At 43.7% G+C, this 24,229-nt stretch overlaps 1 protein-coding gene across 2 annotated transcripts in view; it reads left to right on the top strand.

Moving 5' to 3' along the window:
* Positions 1-24,229, top strand: part of TBC1D8 (TBC1 domain family member 8) — a 605,783-nt gene that overhangs the window by 215,164 nt on the left and 366,390 nt on the right. For both annotated transcript variants that reach the window (XM_086934717.1, XM_086934716.1), the window contains exons 3-4: positions 388-506; positions 11,751-11,979. In XM_086934717.1, coding sequence (XP_086790843.1) covers positions 388-506; positions 11,751-11,979 — 348 coding nt within the window. The remainder of the gene's footprint in view (positions 1-387; positions 507-11,750; positions 11,980-24,229) is intronic.

A 24,229-nucleotide genomic window follows, 5' to 3' on the forward strand; every position in this document is an offset into this window, starting at 1 on the left:
GACCCCCCCCCCCGGCCCCAGTCTTATGCCTTCTTTGCCCACTGCAGTTTTTCCATTTTAGGAACCCTACCCATGCATGGTGACCCCACAGGCTTGTCATGTTGTTAAATGAGTAATAGTAAAAGTTGTTGCTTGCATAACAACCAAATATCAAAAACTGTAGTAGCAATCCCCGTTAAGCCAAGCTAATCTATAAATACTACAATGATACAATGTGATCATCTTGTCAGTGCCTAAAGCTTTGCTGATAAAAATGGTTTTAGGCCCTACCACAAGAAGGCAGGGGATCGAATGGAATGTAAATAATATGAAAACGTAGGATGATAGGTCATTAGTCTATTTCATTGCAGCAGGTGTATTATATATTTGTGACATCTGCTTTTCTAGGTGCCACTGTGGAGGAAATCGATCAGCACTGGGAATGGCTGGAACAGAATCTACTCCAATCATTGTCAGTCTTCGATAACACGGAAGACATTGCAAATTTTGTCAAGGGAAAAATAAAGGTAGGAGATTGGTTTAACTTATAAGGTACTAATCGGTGTATAGTGCATGCACGATAATTAACACGTATAGATCGCTAGAGAGAAACCATAATTTAGAAATATTTTTCTCCTCACTGCTTTGTCAATGTTTAACATGTATTGCTTTAAATGTAGATCTAATAATCACCTATTCTTTGACATATCCTGTACTAGGATGGATTGTAAACCAGAAAAATAATATAAACTGGGATTCGTATTCTACAGCCTCTTGTGTTGCCCTCAAAATGCTTATGGGGCAGTTAGAGTCTCGAGCGTGCAGGGTTTATTGAAATTCCCTGAAAACCAGAGCATTTTCAGAGTGCATTACACCAGTGCCACAAAGCTTTTTTTTTTTTTTTTTACACGCGACAGAATGCCAAATGTGATTTTTACTGAGTGTGCCTGATAATGTGACGTTTGGAGAATCATAGGGGTTTGTTAGGCAGAACAACAAATTGTGCGGTGAACTGACCGAGAGGGAATTGAGCTTGCATGGGTGTAAGGTGAACATGCAGAAGCTCAGACTACCAATATCAAAGATTGGACTTGGAGTTCCTGATTATGATCCTCTCAATGCACCCACACAACTGCAATAGATGGTGAGATGATTCTTAAATATGAACCCACAAGGGGCCTGGTATGTCCTGGTAGACACCCCAGCAGAGGGAATATTATCTATGCTTTTGAGCCCTAAGAGTTGGCTGTGGTTTGTCTCTTCTACTAGGAGTGGCTTGGCATTGCTGGCCTGCCACAGATGCCTGAGCAGGTTGGCCAAGGCAACCACGTACTTTCCCATAATTATTACTGGTCATCTCTCGGGTTCCGGAACAAGAGCGAGATTGCAACCTACTGGAAAAAGGCTGGAAAAAAAGAGGATGTTAAAATACATAGGATCTTATTTGATCCTGGAAAACGTATAACAGTTCAAGAGCTGACATGAGCTTATGAACTGCCAGCAGGACAATTTCTTTATTAAACTTTTTATTAACTGTGCAGAAAACAGTGGTGCACATCACAGTCATACATTTAAAACCATACAATTGTACCGTGGGAAATTCAAAGCAGAAGAAAGGAGGTTACATACATATGGTATTACTCAATACAGTTCGTCATCAGATATTCAACAATGCGAGTGGTTCGTCAGCCCGGGAAATCTGGGGGGGTTTGTAAATGTGGCCCCTATATTCATTCCATCTGGACCATATGCCGATCCACTTCTGTGGGCATCCCCTGGCCACATAAACTCTTCTCTTGGAGCATGCACCAGTCCATGTCCGTTTTCCAGGTACCAAGTGTCGGAGGCTCCGCAACCCCCCACAATCTAGCAATGTTCCGTTTCCCAATTGCGAAACCCAGTGTGGCCCAGGTCCTCCCACGGGTTGATGGATCAGTGGGCTCCCATATATTCAATAGACCCCTCTTTGCCTCAACCTGGAGTTCCACCTCCCACACCTCCCTCATGCAGTGGTGTAACCGTTGCCAATAAGCCTGGAGCAGTGGGCACTCCCATATAATGTGGAAAAAAGTCCCTACCTCACCACAGCCCTGCCGGCAAAATCCGTCCGCACTACGGCCCATCAGTTGCAATCTTGTCCCTGAGATATAAACCCGATGGAGAATTTTCAGCTGAATCAAGTGATTTCTGGCTGATATGGCTACTTCCTTAGGAGACGCTAGCGCACTCCTCCACTCTTCCTCGTCAATTTCCAACCCATCGGACTCCCACTTTCCTTTAAGAGATTGTAATACATCTGGGGAGTTGTTGATCATTTTTTTATATGTGAGGGAGATGGCATGTTCGGGCAGGTGGCCATCCATCAGTCTGTCCTCTAGGAGGGATTAGGCTGGGGGAAGAGTCCCAGGGGGAATGTTGGTTTGGAGGGAGTGTCGGACCTGCAGGTATCGGTAATGTTCTGTTTGTGCAAGCTCATATGTGCGATGGAGGGAAGCGAAGGAAACAACACCCTTGCACCCCATAGGTCTTTTATGTGGGAGATCCCGATCAGGTCCCCGTTGCGGAACCCTTTTGTGCTGCTCAGGCTACCTAGTCTTTCAGAAGCCCATAACTGGGTCGCCATAGTCAGAGTGTTAGCCCAGCCCAATTTCCATTGTGCTATGTGCCAGATTTGTACTGAGTGTAGCAGGACAATTTCTTAAACCAGGTCGGATTACCGGGATGCTTGGTCACATAAAAAAATGGAGGGGCACACAGACAAGCTCACAAACATACACACCCATACAGTCACAATCATAGACACACCCACACAAAGACACGCAGTCCATCACACACCGAATTAAGAAGCCAAAATACATAAATGTTTCACTTACCTAACAGCACGCTCTCCAGTCCGGGGCTCTGACTCCTCTGAGGGCAAGGTGACTTAAGAAGGCAAACTACACCTTATCCAATCCAGACGCTGCTCAGAGCAGCGTCTGCATTGGCTGGAGCAGGGTGCCTCAGCGCTCCAAAAGGCACTGGAGCCCTGGGCCTACTCTCCAGCTGGGTTGGAGAGTTTGAATTGCGCATGTCGGTTTGGCCGTAGCATGGTAGCCGCCCAAACCTACATGGGCAATTCACACTGAAAGGCCACTCCTCATTGCTGCCAATCACTTGACAACAATGACGCCCCCCCCCCCCACACACACACACACGCGCACACCGTTCTGCAGAAAGCTGTAAAAGTAAAATTGTAATAAAATAATTTTTATTACCATTTTATTTTTCCAGCTTTCTAGCAGCAGTGTGTTTGTGTGAGTGTAGGGGGTGGTGGGGGTGGAGGGGGGAGTGGGGAGTGGGGGAGGGAGCGCGTCATTGTTGTCAAGTGATTGCTGCTCGCCATTCAATCAGTGTGGGAGGTTATCAATATTTCCATTTTCTTGAAATGTCCCTCTTGGCAATTATTGTGCCATCAGAACGTGTCCTCCTCTACTGCCCCCAAGAGGGCTACTTTTGATGTTAATTCTATCTGTTTTGCTAGTACCCAATTTTAGGATATATCCAAGTGACATGTTAAAAGTCAACATTTGGATCTGTGCAACGGAAGCAGAAAGGGGGTGAGAACCTACCCGCATGCCATAGCTCTTGAGATGTAGATTGTGTGGCATGCAGGTATTTCAATTGAATCGTTTTATGCGGGTTAAAATATACATTTTCCTGGAGCTCCAACCTGGCCTCTCTCTATTCTGCGTCTTCAAGGGATCTGATACAACCCATCCATTTCTACTTGAGTGCTCCAAATCTATCCGGAGCATTGTGAGCGCACTAGATTTAGTTATCAGGAGTCCATATCGATAACCTGGTCGCCTTCTAGAAGACCACAGAATAACCTCAACAGTAACAGAGGCTGGAAAGGGGATTCTCCTTTCTAAGCATGCCCACTAGGCTAAACTTCAAAGGGCTTACCCTCCTGCACTACCTCCACGAACAACAATGATGGATATTCATGACTGTGAGCAAGATCCAGTGAAGCCGGTCATCCAGCCGATGGGTACCACACAGGCAACTATGAAGTTTTCATATCCCCACTCACTGGATGGATGAGACATCATACTCAGAGGCCTGAGGAAAATACTTTGCTGCTTCTGTAACCCACAGAACACTCGTAACTCCAAGATCCAGTATATAGTCTGGACTCAAAAGTAACATGGTAGTGTCATGATGCTACACATGCATTCCGTCTTAATAGTGAAAATCAGATGAATGTGGTAAATGCTAACATAGACCTAAGGCTAGGGATATCATTGAAATTCATTTAAGAAATACTGAGTAGCATATCAGTTCATGTTTCAAGTCAAGTCAAGTAATTTATATAGCGCACTACATACCCAGAGGGTCTCAAGGCGCTTAGGAAGGGGAGGAGGATTACTTGTCAAATATCCACGTTTTAAGTTGCTTTCTGAATGCTAGGTGGTTCTGGGTAAGGCGAAGGTAAGTGGGGAGTGAGTTCCAAGTTTTAGCAGCCAGGTATGAGAAGGATCTGCCTCCCATGGTGGTCTTGTTGATGCGGGGTACAGTGGCGAGGGCTTGGCTGGAAGAACGTAGTTGGCGGGAGGGGGTGTAGTAGGACAGTCGTGAGTTGAGGCATTCTGGTCCGATGTCGTAGAGTGATTTGTGAGCGTGGGTTAGCAGTCGGAAAGTGATTCTCTTATTGACGGGTAGCCAGTGGAGGTCTCTCAGGTGACCAGAGATGTGTTCGTTGCGCGGGATGTCTAATATGATCCTGGCTGAGGCGTTTTGGATTCGTTGGAGTTTCTTCTGGAGTTTAGCGGTAATACCTGCGTAGAGGGTGTTTCCGTAGTCCAGTCGGCTCGTGACCAGAGCATGGGTGACTGTTTTCCTGGTTTCGGTGGGGATCCAGCGAAATGTTTTTTTGAGCATGCGAAGAATGTTGAAGCAGGATGAAGAGACGGCGTTGACTTGTCTGTTCATTGAGAGTGAAGAATCCAGGATGACGCCTAGGTTCCGTGCGTGGTCTGTCGGGATGGGTGCTTTTCCAAGGGCTTCCGGCCACCAAGAGTCGTCCCATGCAGAGGGGGATGTACCTAAGATGAGGACTTCTGTTTTATCTGAGTTCAGTTTCAGACGGCTGTGTTTCATCCATTCGGCAACTTCTTTCATTCCTGCGTGTAGGTTAGTTTTGGCGGTGCTGGGGTCATTGGTGAGAGAAAGGATCAGTTGGGTGTCATCCGCGTAAGAGATGATGTTGAGGTTGTGTTGGCGGGCGATGGCCGCGAGGGGGCTCATGTATACGTTGAAGAGGGTGGGGCTGAGTGAGGATCCTTGTGGTACGCCACAGATGACTTCAGAGGCCTCGGACTTGAATGGTGGAAGGCGGACTCTCTGGGTTCTTCCGGTGAGGAACGATGTGATCCATTCAAGTGCTTTTCCTTGTATTCCGATGTTTCTGAGGCGTTGTAAAAGGGTGCTGTGGCAGACTGTGTGAATGCTGCAGAGAGGTCGAGGAGGATGAGGGCGACTGTGTCTCCATTGTCCAGTAGAGTTCGAATGTCGTCTGTTGCTGCGATGAGGGCGGTCTCAGTGCTGTGTTTTGCTCGGAAGCCAGATTGTGAGAAGTCGAGGGATTTGTTGGCTTCGAGAAAAGCGGCGAGCTGGTTGTTGACAGCTTTCTCGATTACTTTGGCCGGGATATAGAAGGAGCGAAATGGGGCGGTAATTTTTGAGTTCGGTGGGGTCCGCTGTGGGTTTTTTCAGAAGGGCGGTGAGTTCAGCGTGTTTCCAGTTTTCCGGGAAGGTGGCGGAGTTGAAGGAGCAGTTGATGACGTCTCGGAGGTGCGGTGCTATGACGGAGTCTGCTTTGTTGAAGATGTGGTGAGGACATGGGTCTGTGGGTGATCCTGAGTGGATGGAGTTCATCAGGCGGATGGTGTCCTCAGTGGAGATTGGGTTCCAGTCGTCAAGGGTGTTCACGGGGGGAGAATGTTCAGCATATGGTTGGGTGGGTAGGTCTCCGGGTTGGTTGTCGAAACTGTTGTGGATGTCTGCAATCTTGTTGTGGAAGAATGAGGCTAGGGAGTCGCAGAGGGCTTGAGAGGGTGTGATGTCGTTGGAGTTGGCCGAGGGATTGGAAAATTCCTTGACGATGTTGAAAAGTTCCTTGCTGTTGTGGGCGTTGTTGTCAAGTCGATCCTTGAATGCTGTTTTCTTGGCCTTTCGGATTAGTTGGTGGTGAGTGCGGGCGGCTTTTTTGAAGGCGTCCTTGGTGCTAGTGGTTGGGTCTTTTTTCCAGGCCTTTTCAAGGGAGCGGCAGAGTTTCTTGGACTTCTTAAGATCATCGTTGAACCATGAGGCCTTCTTGTTGCCAGGTTTGCTTTGACGTTTTTTCAGTGGTGCTAAGGTGTCGGCGGTGTTGGATAACCATAGGGTGAAGTTGGCGGCGGCTTGGTCTGGGTTAGAAGAGTGGGCTGGGGTGTTTAGAAGGAGCGATGAGGAGATCTGGTCGGTGGTAATTTTGTTCCAGTTTCTTTGCAGAGTTGGTTGGGGGTGGTTGATGGGTTTCGGCTTGTTGTAGGTGAAGTGAACGCAGCTGTGGTCAGTCCAGAGGAGATCCGTAGTGTGGCTGAAGGAGACATGATTGCTGGAGGTGAAGATGGGGTCGAGTGTGTGACCTGCGATGTGGGTGGGGGAAGTGACCAGTTGTTTAAGTCCGAGGTTGGCGAGGTTGTCCAAGAGGGTGGTGGTGTTGCGGTCGTTGATCTTTTCAAGGTGAAAGTTGAGGTCTCCCAGAAGGATGTAGTCTTTGGAGGGGAGCGCGTGTGGAGTGATTAAGTCCGTGATGTCTTCACTGAATTTTGCGCGGGGTCCTGGTGGTCTGTAGAGGAGGGTGCCTCTGAGTGTGGTCTTGGGGTCGATGTGGATCTGGAAGTGAAGGTGTTCGGAGTTGGCGAGGTTGGTGTCAGAGCTGGTTGAGATGCGGATTGATTTCTTATGGACGATAGCGATTCCTCCTCCTGTGTGGTCGGTACGGTCTTTGCGAGTGATCTTATAGTCTTCAGGGATGGCAATGGTGATGTCTGGGGCGGAGGAAGCGTTCATCCATGTTTCCGTTAGGAAGGCGATGTCTGGAGAGATGGTGTCTAGTAGATTCCATAGGTCAATGGCGTGTCTGTGAACCGAGCGGGTGTTGAGAAGGATGCATTGTAGGTGGTTGGGGTCGGGAATCTGTGGTGTGGTCGTAGCGGAGATGTAGTCGGTGCCGCTGAATTTGCAGGAGTAGCAGGAGAAAGGTCCATGGGTGTGTCCAGGAGCGGCTTGGACGCAGTTGGGGGCTCGACCAGGGTTAAGGGCTAGGAGGGTGGCGCGTCGTAGGTAATGCGGGAGGGCTGGGTGGGACGGGGGCCAGGGGGTCTGGCGCTGGGCGCGGTCCAGGCGCAGACGGGCGTAGACGGGCTTACCTTTGGCGCACCTTCGGCGTGGCCGAAGCGCGTGGACGCTGCGCGTGGGGGCATTTGGCCATAAATGGATGGTGGGGGGGGCGGAGCGTGGGAGGGGCAGCAGCTGGGAGGCGGTGGCGGGAGGAGGGGCTGACCAGGGGCCAAACAACAACAACAACACAAAATGGAGGGTCAAAGGCGAGCGCAACCAGGGGCAGAAAATGCAAAGCGAGTAGTAATAGAGCCTAAAGCGCACTAATCAATATCAGTGTAGCGGCAATCAATGTAACAGACTCGGCGAGGACGCGCTACAAAATTAATAAATAATTGTTCAACAGTGCAGCGCGAGTAAATTAATGGATCGGCAGAGCAGCGCTGTAGTTAAATAAATAAATAGATGCGTGCAGCGCTAGGCGTTCAGAGGGCTTTACAAATGCAGGGTAGGAGATCAAAACGATACCAGCGTGAAAGCAGACAGAAGCGTGGAGGAGCAACCGGACTGAAGGAGGGTCCAGGCGGTTTGAAGGATAACAATTTGTGATGATGTTTTGATCAGGGTTGGAGTTGTGTGATACTTAGGAAAAGGATTAGGATACATTTTAGGTTCATGGGAGTGTGACACTGAGGTGTATGTCAAAGATTTGGAATAGATCAGGGATACTTTTTGCACCTAGGTTTAAGGTTAGGGTGAGTGTCACGGTTAAGTCTTGCGGTGTTTCAAAAGAAAATATGCAAGATCATAAAAATGGCAAATAATTTGTGAAGTTTTCATTGAAGTCCAATAGCGTTTTCCAGTGAAAATATGATAAATTATAGTTTTCAATGAAGAAAATGCAATTGCGCAAATAAAATTCTAAATTGTACCAAGATGAAACGTTCTAGATCTGCTTCTCGACATGCCCATTTTTATTTCTGCTTCATTAGTCACTTACGCATATCTATTTGTAGAGCAAAATGACTAAATGAAACATGCATTGTCCAGTAGTCCGGGCTTTAATGTGCCAATGCACTTAAACATTGGAATTTGCTGTTTATCACATTAAAGCCGCCCTATGGGATTAGCTAATGCTGGGAAAAAATAGAACACGTATTTGTGTTTTCTTTATAGAAAGTCTGTAGGAAGTAAACCGTTGAATGTGCCCAACAATTTGGTGATTGAGTGTTCTTTTCACATATGAAATAGTCCCTCTTCTATTTTACTGGAAGCAATTCCGAAAGGGCGTAATTATACACCAAAAAAAGGAGCATGAGGTGAGAGAGAATATTCCTCTTGGTGAAACAAAACGCCATGCTTTTCTTGAAAGGAATTGACAGCAATAGGTAAGCAGACAACTGTGCTGTCTATCCAGCATTGTTTCGGTTTTCTGTTGTGAGGCTGAAGTGGGTGACTTAGGCACAGATGGCTGAAGGTGGTGAGACATTATAAAGCAGTTCCTGTACTGTAAGACGACTACCACATTTGAAGCTGCAGCCTGTTTAGGTGACCTGAAGAAGGCTCTTGACCAGGGCTTTAAATGGGCAGGGTCCTTTCAGGTTTCAGACAGGGTAGTACTTAAAACGTACATTGAAGCTGGTCCCTGTTGGGACCTACATTTCATGTCCCGTATCGTTAATGGCAAAAGCACTGATCGGTTTCTGAACAATCAATGTAAAACACGTTAAGATAATCAAGGCAGAGTTTCTCACAGTGCTTGTCAGTGGGTCAGAATACCTGGTCATCCAATTCTTAGCCTCTCTGCAGAGCAGTGGTCATGTATTCCAGTTGCAATTGTGATTCTTTGCAAATGTGTATGAAGGAAGGATACAGTTGCCAAAGTATTGACAAGGCGACAGTGAGTGGGTATGTTGTGTGTTTGAGGGTGGTGAAGTAAAGGAGATGCAAGGAAGTGCATTCAGGAGTAAGTGAAAAGAATGGTGAAGAGGAAAGAGATGAGGTGCAAGACATGCAGATGTACAGGCTGTGGGGAGAAAAATGGTGACCCTTCTAACAGAGTGAACATTAAGGGAGTGATCGAAACACGCAGAAGACCACTAACCTTCCACAGGCCGCAGTATTGTTTAATTCACAGTCTCACAATTTCAGCATTGAAACATTTTTAATAGTAAGTTTACAACAAAATCATTGTTGTTCATTTATCTTAAACAGCTAACAACCACTGGCAAACCAGTAGATCTTGCTGGTATTAGATGTGTCAGTCAGTGTGTTATACATCTGAATACAATAACAGAAAGCTTGGGAGTCACAGAAATCTAGTTCTTTAGGCCACGCCTGTAATTACATAGGACATTCCCACTTTGGAAACCTCTCTATTTTTTTCATCCCACTTAAAGCTCTGCTCTTGACATAAGAGCTAAGGCAGTTCACTGGTGTGTAGCACTTTGGGTTTCGCTTAGATATTGTTTGCACTCCTTCCAAGCATTTGTAGTTGAGAAAAGTTCTTGAAAGGGACTTGTGTGTTGAAGAAAAGCTATTTCTCTGATTTCGAGTTTCAGAAAATTGAATCCCAGGACTGCTTCCTGGTTAACAATCTTGCTGCAGGGTTCTGGGCCACTGGGAGAACAAGAATGTAACGCTTTGATATCTGGATTTTCCTGTTGCCCCTTGGCAGGAGTGACCCATTCTGAACTCGGTGCCCTCCTCTGCCCATCTTCACACGTTTTGGACGCTCCCAAATTAAAATTCAGTTTTAGCAACAAAAAAAAAGTTATACTATATAACTTTTTTTATAGCAAAAGCCAAAAGCGAAAGTTCTACGGTGCCTATTAATGGCACTGTCGGTTTGATATTGATTTTGAACATACAGATGGCAGAATGGGAAAATAACTTTAGATCTGTCAGAGAGAGCTGTGGTATTCTGAGCATAGTATGCAGAACCTTTGCTGTTGCATGTTCTTTATTCTATCTAGAAGTTCCCTGTGTGGAATGGAATGATTCAAATGGTAAAAGGCGTTAAGAAGGAGAGCAGCTGAAGAGAGGCGGCTGAGGTGAAAGAAGCCGCTTAAATACACCTTCTTCCCTTTGAAGATGCGTTGTATGTGTATCTTTACAAGGGCTTTAGCTGTTTTGCATATTCAATCACATCTCTTGTAATTTATATTCAGAGGGGCGTCCTGTTGTTTTTAGTATTTTGAGCTCAGCAATTGTTGGTTGATTGAGCCATTCATGCCTTCATGAGCCACTGGTTGATTATAAACAGTCTTTAAAGACGGATGGTGGTTTGCCATTGCACAATTGGCATAAGACTTGTCTCAATTTTATTGGTGAAGCAATAAGAAGAAATCGCACAGGAAGCGACGTAGTCTTTTCTTGGCTTTACTGAGATGCGAAAACCTATTCAACTGCGGACAATGGCGGCCGATTAATTTAAGCAAGGACTTTGCAGAAATTAGCAAATGCATGGTATCTGCTGCATTGCCCCCTGTAAGAGTGATATCTGTTGCTCCACATCCCTCTTGGATCCTGCCTCCCTGCCTCTTTCTTGAAACTCTTTCTCCATGCCTGTATACAAGGGTTTCCATGGCTGCGTCTCTGTGTCTTGCCTACTCAATTCCCTCCATCTTCAGTGGCGGCTGTGCCTGATGCGACTAGATAGTGCAGCGCGGGGGGGGGCATAAATACATTAAATAAAATATGTATTACAAAAAAAAATGACCTGACTTTGCGTCCTATCTGTCTTCCTCCTCTCCCGATCTTCGACTGGCGCACACTGCGCAGGCTATTCCCAGCATGAGAGCAGTGCTGGGATTGGCCTTAGCGGCCTGCATTTCCGCACAGACAGTGCCTGGGAGCCTGTGGCTTTTCTCCACCCGGCTGTACAACCCAGCCAGGTGAAGAAATGCTAAGTGCGCATGGCGGTTTGGCCGGCCGAAGACAGCCGGCCAAACGGCCATGTGCACTTAGTAGTGCCCACAACTCTGCTTCCTGAAGCTCGGGAGGATGGCCCGGCCCGGCCCGCCCGCAACTAGTCTACCCAGCAGAGGCAACGACTAACAAGAAAATGATAATAAAATAATCTTGGTAGCCGCAGTGTATAAGCTCCTCCGCTATAGCGGGGGAGCTGCCCTTGCCATCGACCATTTTATGACATTAACTTCAGAGAGAGGACACATTTCAAATAACCACATCCACACGTTTTATGTTTACACAATTGGCGTATTCAGTTGTTAGACTGGTATTAATGGGGTGAAACTTTTGCCCCACAGTACAAATGTGTGTTAAAAAGACAAAATAGTGAAATAATACTAGCACGGTGAATTTTGCCCCCTGATTTGGTCCTCTGTTGCTGCATAATACCTGGTCCCTGCCTAAAGTTCCCTTCTCCTCCCTCCTGACAGGGGCTGATTGCACAGGAGAGCAGTAGTAAGCTGGCTGAGCAAGAAGAAGAGCCGGAGAAATTCCGGGAGGCGCTGGTGAGATTTGAGAGCAGATTTAACTTCCCCGAAGCAGAAAAGCTCATTGCAAACTACTCCTGCTGCTGCTGGAAGGGGCGCGTCCCCCGCCAAGGGTCGCTGTACCTGAGCATCAACCATTTCTGCTTCTACTCCTTCTTCCTGGGCAAAGAACGTAAGTAGATCGCAGAGTATTCTGGCTGGGTTATGAAACATGTACCTGTATCATGGGGAGGTTGTGCCCTATTTTGAGAGGATGCTGGTGGGGGTAGTAATGTTAAATTAATGATCACCAATTGCCATCAAATTGAATATGACAAACTATCCTTCCAAGCTTGTGCATTAGTAAACGAGGCAAAAGGAGAAACTAGTGATTTAGATTTTAAGGGTCACACATTGTCATAGTGTCTGAGCAGATGCTTACAGTCCGAGTTTTACGTCTCCGACTGGCCACACTCGCAGCCCAGAACCCCAAGTCTAGAAAACTCACCTCCATGCTAGTATGTTTCCATATTTCTATTTGTCCCCTGCCTTTACTTGGGGTTTTACCCTCCGCACTAAGCATCAGATTCGGTTTTCATTTTCAGGTTCACTGAAGACACTTGTCAACATATAGAATGTGTTCGCTACTGAACTCATGAAAATCAGGTGACAGTTGTAAAACATTGACTGTCCGTTAGCAAATTGCTTCCTAGGATTATTTAACATAACTCTGCCTGCCAGTAAATTGTTTTAAGGCTTGCATTTATTCTGTAAATTGCTGTGCACTCTTTTTATAAAGTTCTTAGGGAGATCTCTGTATACATTAGACGTTTCAGTATTTTATCAGCCATGCTAAATCTCTGGCCTTCTGCAGGTATTTTGTTTTCATGCCAAAAATGTTGATAACTGTCTTGCAGCATGGGGTTGAGTTCAAACTGAGGCAGCACTGTGCTCCCAAGGACTTTTCCGTGTTCTTCTGTGGAATAGTACTATGTTGCCTTTTGCTGGCTTGGGATGCAAGATGCTGTTGTGTTGGTGCTTAACCTGGTGTTATACTGCATTTTTCTTTAAGCTTTTCACTTCCTCTCTATCCACTCATGGTGGATCTGCTGAATGGTCGTCCTTACAGATCTGCCTGTTTTTTGGTAATAGTTTTAATGGCATCTAGTTTTGAAATTTGGCGTCTGATCTACAGGTAGATGAGTGCACACCCTACAACTCCCATCAAAGGTAAATACTAGCAGACTCGCTAAATGCTTCTTTTTGAAGATTATTAGTCTAAATGTGTCTTGGCATATATTTTCCATAACTGCTATGCGGTTGTGTGCCTGGAGGCACCGAGTTCAGGATGGAATTGTTCTGTTGCTTTCTTTCGCGTGCTCTGGGAAATCTGTCACGAACTGTGCTCAGGAGTCATCAACATAGGGAGTCCCAGTAACTCTGATGGGATGTAGTTTCTGTCTGATCACTTTAGTGACATTTAGGGACATTAGGGTTTTCTTGAAAATTAGGTATTGGGTAGGGAATTGGTAATCTGGTCACCATTCCCTAGGTAATCTTAATTCCTTCCTAGGATCTCATCTGGAGACTTCACCTGCAGATGGAGCTTTCAGGTGAAATGCACCAGGACCACAGAGTTTCAGCAGAAATTGGTATTCCAGTGGGGCCTGCCTGTGTCTTCATTTACTGGTCCCATTGGTAATAATGAAGCCCTAGGTCTTGTTATTTACCTGGCAGGTCCCACTGTTAATGCCTGTTGAGCAAGCCACAGGGTATGTGGTGACAACAGTCCATCACAATAACCATCAACTAACCAAAACGACATCAGCGCCTAGTTTACGATTGTGAACCGCAGCCAATGGTAACTATTTCATTTATTAGTGTTTTCATAAAATGGTACATACCACTTTATCTCAGAGCACCTTGCTGTAACGATCGAAGAGGGAGCAGATTTGATAGATCTGGGGACTGATGAATCTGATAGTCTGTTGACTGAAGGATGAAACTTGCTGGTGAGAATTCTTGTTCATATATCCCAAAAATCCCGTATCCAAGTTTTGGGGGTTGGCTATTAGAACGTACGCAAAGGAAGTGTGGTGGAGCAATAAACAGAAGCAATTGAAACTTGTTCTGGTATTGACAGACTTCTTTGGACATTATATTTTATTTTGAGGGTGCCCTAGATGGACCGAGACTTCTTTTATCAAGCACAAGATGATAACATGCCTGGATGCATGTATATGACTGAGTTTTGCATTGTATATTTACAATAGACCTAAAGCACATGCCTTGAAAAGCTTCGCAGGTTTACATGCCAGAGCAAAATATGTCCCTGCTGATCAAGAAGTACTCGTGCACGAGTGAAAGAACAACTTTTTTTTTTTTACCTATTGTTACCAACGAAAGTGCAGTTTTATTTGACATGAGAAAAAATGTATCCCTAAACTGAAAAGACATCTTATTTGACTATTTGAATTCATATTTTACTCTGTTTAATATGCGAGTTCTAAGCCAGTCGACTGACAATGTCATGTGAAGAAGTAGGATGGTTCACCTTCCTGTGCTCAAGTGAACTAAATTGTAGGGTTCTACCAAAGCCTTTAACCAGGATTTCAGCAAGCAGGTCTGTTCCTCTTTCAGTGATTGCCCCCTAATCATCTGATATTACACCTGGTAAGAGTAAAAGAAAAGCAGCTGAAAATAGGTTTCTTGTGTGCTTGTAGTGCTGTCACGTAAATTAAAACCGACTCTCACATATGGGAGTGAATCACACCATGGTAAGGACGCGGCGTTACTGGACACTCTTATTGCCAATTCATACAGGGCTATTTTCAATCTTCCCAAGTACGTTTCCCCGGCTCAGATACGACTAGAATTCGGTATCTTGAAACAAACTCTAGAGAGGCGGAGCGTGTATGCAACAAACTGGCATAAAATTCGCAACGCAGATGCTGGATCTCTATGTGCAAACCTATGGGAAGAATTACTTCGGCACCGCAATCTCGCGCCGAGAGCCTACTTATATGAATCTCTCAAAGTTCTAGGCCTGACTGAAACCTGGGAAACATCATTGGATCTCTTGTCCTTTAAAAAAGTAGCTAAAAAATCAGCTAGCATCATCTCAGCGATAGAAGACAAGAAAGACCTAGCAAACCGAGCACATGGATGGCTAACGGTGGGAGCTTATGAAAAACTGCGGCCACAAGCGTACTTCAGTATTGGCATGAAAATAAATGTTAAAGAAAAATTCCTAAAATTACGACTTGGTGTAATTCCCATACTTCCACATCTTCCACCGTGGGAGAGAAATAACCCGTCACAACAGTGTCGCATGTGCAAAACCGGCAAGGAAGACATAATTCATGTGATTTGCATCTGCCCTAGCATAAAGGACCTGAGGTTCAATCTCTTACGTCCTTTTTTTAACTTTTATGCCGTCCGGACCTGCAGACAGGCAGCCATATTGTGCTTTTCTACTAGCGACACTAAATTGAACTGTCAAGTTGTGAAGTTCTTTGATCTAATAAGAAAGAGACTTAACCATGCCATATGAACTTTTAATCCTATGATGCTAACCATATAACTGTTAACATCACTGTAATTATATGCACCTTATTTTTTGTTTTTGTTTGTACGTTAAAGCAAAAATTACTACGGATACTTTTCAATTTTGTAAAGATTTTAATTAATCATATACAAATAAATTTTTTACTTACTTACTTACTTAGTGCTGTTACGTTTTCTGCGGAAATCTTTAGGCGCTGTTGGAGTTGACAGTGGGAATACTCGCTCGTTGACTGTGGCACAGTGGTCTGCGCCAACTTTAGATTGATTTTTCTGCCTTCTAGTTGATTTGCATGAAAGAGAGCGAAGCACAACAATAAAGATAACCAGAAAGATGCTAACCTCAGTCCAGTTTACTATCTCTGGTTATACTGTAGGCCTCTGACTGCATAAAGATGACTGTATTATACCATTTTTAGAGAATTTAAGCCACTGGAAGAACATGGAAGTAATATAGATACTTTGAGAAACTGCACAAGAATTGTTATTCTATTTGGACTATTTTGATGCGCTAGACATAAGTATTTCCTCAAAAAAAGGGCCTACCCAAATGACTTCAAGTTTTCTTTGAAACGCTCTCCTAGTTTTTTTCCTGAACCCTTTATTGCTAGTTTATATGTTTTTAAATTATTTGTATACCTACGTTTGGCTGGACCTTAGGTTGTTTATCTTCCACTATATTGCATTGAGCTTGTTGATTTCTATATTGCTAGGTGCTTCTGGCAGGGTTTAGTCTTGAAAGCGGGCGGTTTATGCAACCTAAAGGCATTGGCATGGTTGTATTTAGTGTCTTTCGGCGCACCTGTCTGTAAAGGGTTAGATTTAGTTTGTTGTAAATGATTTGTTAGAACGTGTTAAACCTTTAGTTCGTTTTTCACCCCTATCGTGCTAGCAATTCCCTCATAGTCCACATATACAATAGTTTCATTTGGCAAAGATAAAAAAGAATCTTGGTCAAACTTGAAAGGAACGAAAACAACAAAGCGGGAAAACAAGACATGTTTGGGCGCGTCTTAGATGTATGTGTTTAATCACAGTAGTGTATCTCACAAGATTCCACTTTGGGGATGCGGTGTAGCTTGAGCTTTGCTGAAAGACGGTGCTTGAGAGATGGCCAAGGGTGGCAGTGGGACATGTGCAAACGGTAAAGCATGGCAAATGTTTGACAAGTGTAACACAATCGAAAAGCTTTCCCCTAATCTGCGGTTCCAGGCAGCCACAATGACAGGTGTTTATTTAACTTTTTAAAGTCGCATTATTTTTGACAAATGCTTCTGGTCTAATCCAGCTAGGTCATTGAGGCCTTGATGTATTGTTAGAATTGTGTTGAGCACATAGATGCCCTGTAGCGCACTCATGCCACCAAAATGGCCTCTGGAAAATCTACAGCTCAGCCAGGCATTAGAATGTAAGTGTGCTAATACAGAAACAGGCAGATGGCAGCTTCCCAGAGTGTACACCGCTTATGAGTGCAATTTCCTCAGTTTGGTGGCCTCCATTGTAACCACTCTATCCCAAACTCCCTTCAGTAGACCCTAACTACTTTACAAATGGGACCTGGGAAATTTAACTGATCTCTTCTGATGAAGAACGTTCTTTTTTTTTAATGCAGTTCCAAGAGTAAATATTAGCATTGGCGTCTTTTTTTTCAGAATTAGTTGCAGTCCACATCTGGTGGTTTCCAGAGACCACATATATCTCTAATGGGAGTACTTCCAATGTTTTTGAACTAAAAGGGGTATCAGGTCCTTAAACAGAGCAGCAGGACCGCACCGCCTTGTGGATGCCAGACATTCATTTTGGTTACAATCTAATTTCATTTTTGTTTCTGTTCTCATCTGAAAGCATCAGATGAACACACGCCTCGCTGAGGTATGGCATCTCCGGAGTCATCCGACTGTTACACTAGTTTTTCACGTGTCCGGCGTCCAGGCTTTTTTTCACCAGTACTTCCTTAAGAAAGACGAGTGGACTGGTGATCTGCGACCTTACCTAAATTTTTACAGAATAATGCTACCCCTATAAAAATCCAGGATGGTTATATAATACCACTGGTTGCACATTATCCACTGCCAGGATGCAAGGTTCACTTGCTATGCTGCGAAAAAGAGTCACAGACTTTTCTATCACAAAAAGAGTCCAAGTATTCCTAAAATGTTCATCAGAGATATGTCTGCAGACACTAACCTTGAATTACCCATACATGAACACCAGGTTCAGCAAGCTAGTGACTTCGCAATGAGCAGCATCCACCTACCTCTAGACATACTCCACTCTCTGGAAACTTAGTGAACCAACTGGTTTTATGATACATCAGTGCATGCCTAAACCAGGCACGCCTAAACAACGCGGTCTGAACCACGTTCGCATCTTTACCATGTATGCCATTACAACACATTTTTTTTCAAAGGCATGATTGGTAAACTGATATGCATGGTAAAGATCACATCCCAGACCCCTCGCCCTAAAACCTGATACCCCAGCCCTGCAATCCACTCTACCCTAACACTAAAAACTACCTTGACTCCCCACCCTGAGCCCTAAAACCCGCCCCCTGCCCAAAAAACGACCCCGACAGTTCCCCGCCCTAAGTCCTAAAACTGACCTCCAGCCATGAAAACTGCCCCCCCCCTCCCCCCCCATCCGCACTGAGCCCTAAACCGGCCCCAAGCCCTAAAAACTACCCTACATCCCAAAATCCAACCACATCCCCACTTAGCACACCACGTCCCGGTCCCCTTCTTCTCCTGATCCTTCCTGTTCCTCTCCCTGCCCATCCACACATACGTGTGGTTAAGACATATGTGTGGTTCAGGCAAGCTTTGTTCCGCTTGCTTTGAAATGGCATCCATGGCTCAGCCTGTGTTGTAAATACAGTTTCCCACCAAAAGTGTGTATAAAGCAGATTCAGAAGTTCCAATACGTTAGAATTGTTTTGATCACAAAATGGGACAATATTTCAATATCCAGAGAAGGTTGATGAAACCACTGGCAGAACAGTCAGTCCAGCCCTTTCATCCAGAAGACAACTACTGGATGACCATCTGCGTTGCAGATGGTTATCAGATTCCTTGCAAATTCAACTGTTGTTGCATTGGACCAAAAACTGCGGTTTGTCCCCATCTTCTAAGTGTTCCTGCTGTTCCGGGCTTAGAATAGAGCCTACTAAAAGGAGTACATCTGAGCGTACCAGTCACTTTGGCAACCACCGCAATCCACTTACCAGAGTTCAGCTGGAATACACTGTACCCTTCCTTGTACTTTAAAGCCTGTGCACAAGAGAAGACTGGATAAGTCAAATTACAACCTCATAACAATTTAAATTGAAAGCAGATTACATGATATTTAAATGATTTCTACTAGTTCTCCAAAGAAGAGTAGTTTTTTTTTTTAGCCTTTTTTTTACTAAACCAATGTCAGTGATAATGTGCAGCATTACAGCATTCACTATTCGGTTGTACATGTGCATCCCACCTTACATTGTAGTCTACAGATTCTTTATTGCGACAATCCCAACAGATCAAAGGTCATCCCCCTAGTAATACCCTAGGCCCGTATACCCCTATCTATCTAACCCCTCCCACCCTTAATAGCATAACCTCCCCCAAGGATTCCTATATGTATCCCTTTGGCCCCACACAAAGAAGGGTAGTTTTGACCAATGTCATCTCTTGAATGTTCCAACAATTTGACACTAGTTTCTCCCAGTTATTGTGTCTGGCCATGGATCTTTGTGATTGTATGTTAGACTATTCCTTTCTCCTTGCCACCTTCTGCATGGCAGAGTGACACATGTAGAGGCAGACAGACTTGTGGGTATTCCTCATACCCTTAATAAATATGAGCTGAAGCTTAGGGTGCCATGCTGTGTATGACAATGATTTGCAGATTAACTATTTAGCAATAAGCAACAGCACGGTTGCTCATATTATGCTTCTTCGCTCTGCCGACCTCGTGCTAGCTGGCTGTCAAAGTTCTTCAAACTTGTTATTGGTTTGCATTCAAAGGCCATCATTGTTAGGCTCGGATGCAGCTGGACCCAAAGTAGAGCTGTATTTTCTGCCTATGTGAACCAAGCATATGTGGTTCATTGAATTATTGTTCAAGATCTACTTCTGTCACCCATTGTGGAAGGATTATCCCTTCCCATTTCAATTGCTGTACAGACATTTACGATATTTAATGTTGGCAGAGTCTTGAAAGTCTTAGAACGCAGGGAATATGGATGAAGAAATGGACATTAAAATAATTATTATAGTCTGGATGAGATCGCGAGACGATTGACTAGTCAGGCTGGAAAAACTGTCCCATTCTCAGCCCCACTGAGACATGGCCTGGGACAATTCTTTCACCAATAGTGAGTTTTCAAGACATCCAGTTTCAAAAGTTGCGTTTTGTGGGGAAGTGGAATGTAAGATGAACAAATTACCAAAGAAATAGACCTGGTTACAAATCATCTTTCAAAAAGAATATTATCCCGGTGCACTCGTTTTTTGATGTGCTTTGAACACAGTTAATTGACTCTTAAGGCGGTGCTCAAGTCGTCACACGTAGTCTGAACGTGCCTTTCAAATGTCAACAATTATTGAGGGTAGAACCCACTATCCTCGAGGCTGAGCACTCTTTTTACAAAGAAAACAAGTTTCTACTCCAAGTTTTTCTTTTCAAGTTCATCTGTTTTATTTGCATGATTCAAATTATGATCGTTGATACGTTGTATATTTATAAGCAAAGATTCATAGCGAACATAATTCCATTCTTATGTCGTCATAAACTGATTCTCAAAGATGTTTCAGTTCACCCAATGCATTTCGGGTCCACAACAACATGACCCTTCGTCAGGGGTCTGAAAATTAAGCGCAAACAGGACCAAATTAGTCACTCTTACGGTATGATACAACATTAAACATTACACTTTGTCACAACGTGATATCTAGAACTCATCAAGTGATAAATCCGTGAAATTTAAACCATGAATCACAAGCTTTTAAAGTTAACTGACGGCTACATTAAGCTCTGACAACTGGAACTAAAGGTTACATCTTAAAAACTCTAAATCAAACTCTTTATCACTTACGAGTAACGGGACGCGGCAGCGTCTTCACGGTTGGGATTCAAATTCCGCGTGTGTGAACGGAAGTACTGGTCACGAGATTTAAATCACCTGATCGGGCCCGCGGCCAATGGCAGCCCAGTGACACCGATCATGTGAGAAACCTTTTCCGTTTTCCGAGCCATATGTTGAAAGAAAGTTCAGAATTTGAATCTCAAAACTTTATATATATCACATTGTGTTATGCTGGACGATAACTGAAATACTTGCTGTAATAAACAGACAATTCAACCATCGAGATATTGGAAAAAGGTACGGGGATCAGAAAATGTCAAAAGTCAACGCTAAAGTTCCAAATCATAAAAAACATGCATGTTCAAGCCGGTCATTTAGCCCGAAGGGCTGGATTGAATTCAGTTTTTTTATCCAATAAAATTCTGCCCTTAGTCTCTGTTTCACAGGATCCATGTCTGGGCGTTGCTGGATGCTCTCGATAACCATGAATTTTAATTGAGAAATTTGGTGACCCATTTCTTTCCAATGGCTTGCCAACGCTGATTTCACGTTGCTCAATCTGATATTGCTTTTATGCTCCGTGATGCGGACCTTGATCTTACGCTCAGTTTGGCCAATGTAGATTTTTCCGCATGGGCATTTGATTAGGTAAATAAAGTTGGCGGTATCACATGTACTTGAGTGATGCAAATTGATTGGAAAACCCTTTGTCGGATGACTGATTGTCCTTCCAGTGATAACATTATTGCAATGAATGCAGTTGAAACATTTAGATATGCCTTTCCAAGCTATTTTGGGTTTGATCGGAGTGTTCAACAGTTCTTTCAGGTTTTTAGATCTTTGAAAGGCGAACGTGATTTTCTTGTCGAACAAGTTATTGAGATCCGGTTCAGTTTGGATCAAATGCCAATGTTTGTTTAGAATGTTTTGAATTTTGCGAGAATCTGAGGAATATTTTAAAACGCAAATAGTTTTCCGTTGTTGTTGTTTGATCTTGGTAACCAATAGATCACTTCTCTTCATTTTCTCAACTTTGGTTGATGCTTTTTCCAAAATATCAACAGGATAACCTCTCAGCTTATACTTTTCTGTTTGTTTCTGTATTGCCATCTTTGATTCCTGTTCATCTGAATTGATTCTTTTCAATCTGATGTATTGGGAGGTGGACAGATGTTTCTTTAAGGGTTCAGGATGAAAGCTCGTAAATAGCAGACTGGCGTTTCTATCTGTAGATTTATGGAAGACTTTGGTACTGATGACGTTGTTATTCAAAGTGATTTGAACATCCAGAAAGGCTATGGTTGCGTTTGAAATTGTGTGGGTGAACTTGATCCTTTCATTGTAAGTGTTGTTTGATGATGTTTGACTCCAGAGATTCTTTAGACCCATGCCATATCAAAAAGATATCGTCGATGAAACGCTTGAATAAAATCAAGCCATCTGTCCAGGTTTGATTGCTCAGAATGTGATCATTCTCGAATTTGTGCATGAAAATGTTTGCATAGGAGGGTGCTCCCCCAAAAACAAACGAGGTTCCATTTGATTGATTGAAAAATTGACCATTCCACTCGAAATAGCTTTGATATAATGCAAATTGCATCAATTGCAAGATCAAAATTTGTTGGTGCTCTTCTAGATCGCTATTGAGCAAACTCCACTCCAACGCTTCAATGCCATCTTTATGTGGGATAGAAGTGTATAACGCAACCACGTCTATGGTGCATAACAGATAAGTTTCTTCAAGGTTCAGTTTGACTTGGTTGAGCATGTTTAAGAAAGCCGTTGTGTCTTTAATGTATGTCTCACCCTGTTGAACTCGAGGTTGCAGAAATTTGTCTACAAATTTCCCTAAAGGTTCCGAGATTGACCCGCAGGCCGAGACAATGGGTCTAAATGGCGGTTTAACAGGATCCTTATGTATTTTAGGCAACATATACAGTTTTGGCCTTCTAGGGTGTTGCAATTGAAAAAACGCATATGTTTTTTGACTGATCCATTTCATAGTGAGTGCATGTTCTAAGATTTGTTGTAACACTTTTTGATACTCTTGAGTTGGATCTCCAGCTAGTGGTAAATAAATGTCTTGATTGTGAACGTGATTGTCAACACTCGTTTGGTAAAATTCTCTGTCCATCACGATAAGGGCACCGCCCTTATCAGCTTTTTGAAAAACGAGGCTTTTATCTTGAGTGAGATTTTTCAGTGTGTTCCATTCTTTGGTGGTCAAATTGTTTTTCTTAGGTTTGGCAAAAACAAGTTTCTGTATGTCAGATGATACAGCCCTTTCAAATGCTTCAATGGTTTTGTGAGTTGTTGGCGCACAAAACATACTGGGCGGTTTAAACTCATGATCCCATTGTTCTGGTATTTGACTCGGTTCAGTATCCTCGAAAAAAACCAGACAGAAAACGTGAAAACGCCGTGGTGTACGGTCCGTGTAAGCGAGTAATAACGCAGACTGCCCGACCTGTGTGACCTCTAGCAGTAATTACCAAAGCGGGACTTTGATGGGAAAAACCTTTTTTCTGACTATAAGAACCGCCATACTGCTATAACCTCTGAAACTATTACCTTAACGTTATTATCGGAAGTCGCCAGCAAAGTATATCGGACCACTAATAGATGGGCGACCCATAACCAGGCATATAGTGTAATTATACACACGGCTTAGAAATCAAAGCGCACGAGAACCACCTGCAAATACGGGCGAGGCGAGTAGAAGCAGCCCAGTCTATGAATGAAATTATCCGAGCTACTTATCTAAGTATTCTATCAAGCCTAAGCTCCGGTTAATAATCAGGTTCTCCATCAATCCGCATACTGACCTAGATGGCAAATTGATTATTGTTTTCTTCGCATCAAATATGTTCGTTTGCTTATAATAGTGTGATGGTACAGTCCTGAGGAAGGCACATAAGTGTCGAAACGCGTCGACAAAAAACAGGAAACCATCTGTCTTTTATACCCAATGAACTATTCATCTGATTGAAGATATGCATATTGTTATATGCCACTAATCTTTTTATCTTTTTTTGTATAATTAGGAATCAATTTTATCCAATATCATGTTATTAAATTTGTATCTTTATATGTACATGCAATGGTGTAGTATCTTTCTTTAAATATGTACTGATTTATTTCTTCATGTGGTAGTTGGTTCAGGAAATTTGCCTGGGTAATTTTTCTCACATTTGTTCTATGCCCTGACCCAGGAATTCAATCCGTATCAGGGGGTCCTTTGTTACTTCACACCAGTACTTCCGTTCACACACGCGGAATTTGAATCCCAACCGTGAAGACGCTGCCGCGTCCCATTACTCGTAAGTGATAAAGAGTTTGATTTAGAGTTTTTAAGATGTAACCTTTAGTTCCAGTTGTTAGAGCTTAATGTAGCCGTCAGTTAACTTTAAAAGCTTGTGATTCATGGTTTAAATTTCACGGATTTATCACTTGATGAGTTCTAGATATCACGTTGTGACAAAGTGTAATGTTTAATGTTGTATCATACCGTAAGAGTGACTAATTTGGTCCTGTTTGCGCTTAATTTTCAGACCCCTGACGAAGGGTCATGTTGTTGTGGACCCGAAATGCATTGGGTGAACTGAAACATCTTTGAGAATCAGTTTGACGACATAAGAATGGAATTATGTTCGCTATGAATCTTTGCTTATAAATATACAACGTATCAACGATCATAATTTGAATCATGCAAATAAAACAGATGAACTTGAAAAGAAAAACTTGGAGTAGAAACTTGTTTTCTTTGTAAAAAGAGTGCTCAGCCTCGAGGATAGTGGGTTCTACCCTCAAT

The sequence above is a fragment of the Lissotriton vulgaris genome, chromosome 8 (assembly GCF_964263255.1).
Source record: "Lissotriton vulgaris chromosome 8, aLisVul1.2, whole genome shotgun sequence".
NCBI lineage: Eukaryota > Metazoa > Chordata > Amphibia > Caudata > Salamandridae > Lissotriton > Lissotriton vulgaris.